This window comes from Neofelis nebulosa, chromosome 8, assembly GCF_028018385.1.
Source record: "Neofelis nebulosa isolate mNeoNeb1 chromosome 8, mNeoNeb1.pri, whole genome shotgun sequence".
In the NCBI taxonomy this organism is placed as follows: domain Eukaryota; kingdom Metazoa; phylum Chordata; class Mammalia; order Carnivora; family Felidae; genus Neofelis; species Neofelis nebulosa.
The window spans coordinates 45,744,588-45,747,575 of NC_080789.1; the positions used below are offsets into that span (position 1 = coordinate 45,744,588).

The 2,988-nt window shown below is 49.9% G+C and overlaps 1 protein-coding gene across 1 annotated transcript; it reads right to left on the reverse strand.

Annotated features, from left to right (window-relative positions):
• Positions 1-623: 623 nt before the first annotated feature.
• LOC131519206 (RNA-binding protein EWS) lies at positions 624-2,788 on the reverse strand. Its single transcript, XM_058742022.1, has one exon. The coding sequence runs from the start codon at positions 2,767-2,769 to the stop codon at positions 799-801; it is 1,971 nt and encodes a 656-aa protein (XP_058598005.1). The 5' UTR covers positions 2,770-2,788; the 3' UTR covers positions 624-798.
• Positions 2,789-2,988: the final 200 nt, after the last annotated feature.

Consider the following 2,988-nt stretch of genomic DNA (forward strand, 5'->3'; position numbering starts at 1 on the left):
TATGATTTCAATCTTTTTGTACTGGTTGAGGCCAGTATGTGATCTATTCTGGAGAATGTTCCATGTGCACTCAAAAAGAATCTGTATTTTGCTACGTTAGGGTGAAATGCTCTGAATATAGTTGTTAAGTCCATCTGGTCCACTGTGTCATTCAAAGGTATCATTCCATTGCTGATCTTCTGCTTAGATGATCTGTACATTGTTGTAAGTGGGGTGGTAAAGCCAACTACTATTGTTGTATTATTATCAATGAGTTGCTTTAGGTTTGTTATTAATCGATTTATATATTTGCCTGCTTCCAAGTGGGGGGCATAAATATTTATAACTGTTAGATCTTCTTGTTAGATAGATCCCTTTATTATGATATAGTGCCCTTCTTCATCTCTTATTACAGTCTCTGGTTTATTTTTTTTTTTTTTTTTTTTTTTTTTATAAACATTTGGAATTTTATTTAAAAAAAAAAAAACAAACAAAAAACAAAAACATCACAACCATGAACATTGTTACAGTTAGAGGCCCTCTTGGTTCTCCACAATGATACTGAGCATGCTCACAAGGGGTTCCCATTGTTTAGTCTTAGTTAAACAACCATCTTTAAAAGAAGGAAAAAAAACTCGGCACACTACCATTTAACTTGTTTTAATGTTTCTTCACAAATGGTGAAAAATACTAAAGTACAGACAAGGAATAATCATAATGTTGTGGCCAACATTATAAATATGGAATTATAAATTTAAAACATTTTCTGGTTTAAAAAATAAATCTGGTAGTCAATGCAGCTCTGCGGGGTCTCTGCGTCTAGTAGGGCCGGTCTCTGCGTTCCTGACGGTGCTCGCCTTTATCCATTTTCCCGGGGCCTCCACGCCCGCCTCTTCTGCCTCCCATCTGTTCCATCAAAGGCCCAGGGGGCCCACCGGGGCCACCTCGTCTTCCTCCACCAAAGCCACCTCGGTCCATGCCCCGGCCACCACGGAAGCCACCTCTGTCTCCACCACGGCCACCTCTGAACATTCCACCAGGACCACCGCGGTCCATGAGGCCGCCTCTTCCTCCTCGCATGCCACCAGGGCCACCTCTGCCACGGTCACCACCCGGGGGTGGAAAGGGTGGTGGAAGGAAGCCTTCAGGCTTCGGGGCCTTACACTGGTTGCATTCTGTTCTCCAGGCGAAGTTCTGGTTTCCACACCCCGGATTGGGGCACTGCCAGTCTCCAGCTCGGTGCTGGACGTTTCCTCCTCCGGATGGGTTCCCCCGGGAACCCCGGGGCCCTCTTGGGGGAAAGCCACCTCTGTCTCCTCCACGGCCTCCCATGCGACCCATGGGGCCCCCAGGACCTCCTGGGCCCCCTGGACCTCCACGGAGCGGTGGCGGCATCCCTCGGCCCTCACGGGGAGGCATACCACCCCGCATGCTGTTCATTGGAGGCTTCTTCCGAGCAAGAGAAACCTTAAGTTTGCTCCCTTGAAAATCTTTCCCATCAAACCACTCGACGGCCGCCTTGGCAGTTGGTGGGTCTTCATAGGACACTGTAGCATCGCCTTTGGGCTTTCCTGTTTCCTTGTCCAAGTAGATATGGATCATGGGTTGTCCGGTTCTCTTGTTCATCTTAACAACTCCACACTGCTTAAAGAAGTCTGCCAGATCATCCAGAGTCACATTGTCATTTAAGCCTTGCACATAAATTGCACTGTTGTCAGAGTCTTCATCTGGATCTACAGGTGGGCCTAGATCAAGATCTGGTCCTTCGTCCATGGGTCCACCAGGCTTATTGAAGCCACCTCGCTCTCCAGCGCTGCCCATTCCACCGCGTCCTCCTCCCCGCCCACCTCTGCTCATGCCTCCACGATCAAATCCCCCTCTTCCCCTGCCCCGGTTATCAGGGCCACTCATGCTCCGGTTCTCTCCTGGTCCGGAAAATCCTCCAGACTCCTGCCCATAAACACCCATGCTACTGGGGTGGTCCTGTCGGAATGAACTCTGCTGCCCGTAGCTGCTGCTCTGTTGGCTATATTGACTTGGAGCCTGGCTGTAGGATCCAGTTTGGGGGGGATAACTAGTGGGCGGCTGCTGCCCATAGCTGCTTTGTTGACCATAGCTACTCTGCTGTCCATAGCTGCTCGGCTGCCCATAGGTGTTCTGCTGAGAGTAACTGCTCTGATCATAACTAGTCGGCTGTGTAGAGGAATAGCTGGTAGGAGGATAAGATGGTGGTGCTGTGACTGGCTGCATGGGGTAGCTCCCAGGTACCTGGGGATAACTGTAGTTACTCTGTCCATATCCTAGGCTGGGCTGGTTGTAACCCCCTGTGCTAGATTGAGGTTGACTAGTCTCAGCGGGTTTGTTACCATCCTGCGGTCTTGCAGGTGCGGTGGCTGCCGGCTGCTGCCCATAGGCTGGGTAAGCAGGCTGAGTGCCATATGCAGACTGGGCTGCATAGGAGGCCTGGGTGGTAGTGACCGTAGCAGTGGTGGTATCATAAGCACCAGAGCCGTACCCCTGGACAGGCTGGCTGTACGCCTGGGGGGCAGTTGGAGTAGTATAACCAGCAGGAGGCTGTCCATAAGAAGTTGCATAGGCAGTCTGCCCATAGGTCGCAGTGGTCTGAGCCTGGGTATAGCTGACATCAGTGGGCTGTCCATAGGTTCCATAACTTTGCTGCCCATATGCCTGGGTGGTCTGTGCATATCCTTGAGTGGGCTGGGCGGTGTAAGCACTGTAGCCCTGCTGGGCTGCAGCTTGGCTGTAGGTACTGTAATCCGTGGACGCCATTTTCTCTCCTTCCTTCTACAGTCTCTGGTTTAAAATCTAGTTTGTTTGATAAAAGTATGGCTACTCCAGCTTTCTTCTGATGTCCATTAGCATGACAAATGGTTCTCCACCTGCTCTTTGTGATCTGGAGGTGTCTTTGGGTCTGAAATGAGTCTGTTATAAGTGGCATATCTATGGGTCTTGTTTACTATCCATTCTGATAAGCTATGCCTTTTGATT

Coding starts and splice junctions, on each gene's coding strand:
- LOC131519206 (XM_058742022.1), bottom strand. CDS start 2,769: ATGGCGTCCACGGATTACAGTACCTACAGCCAAGCTGCAGCCCAGCAG.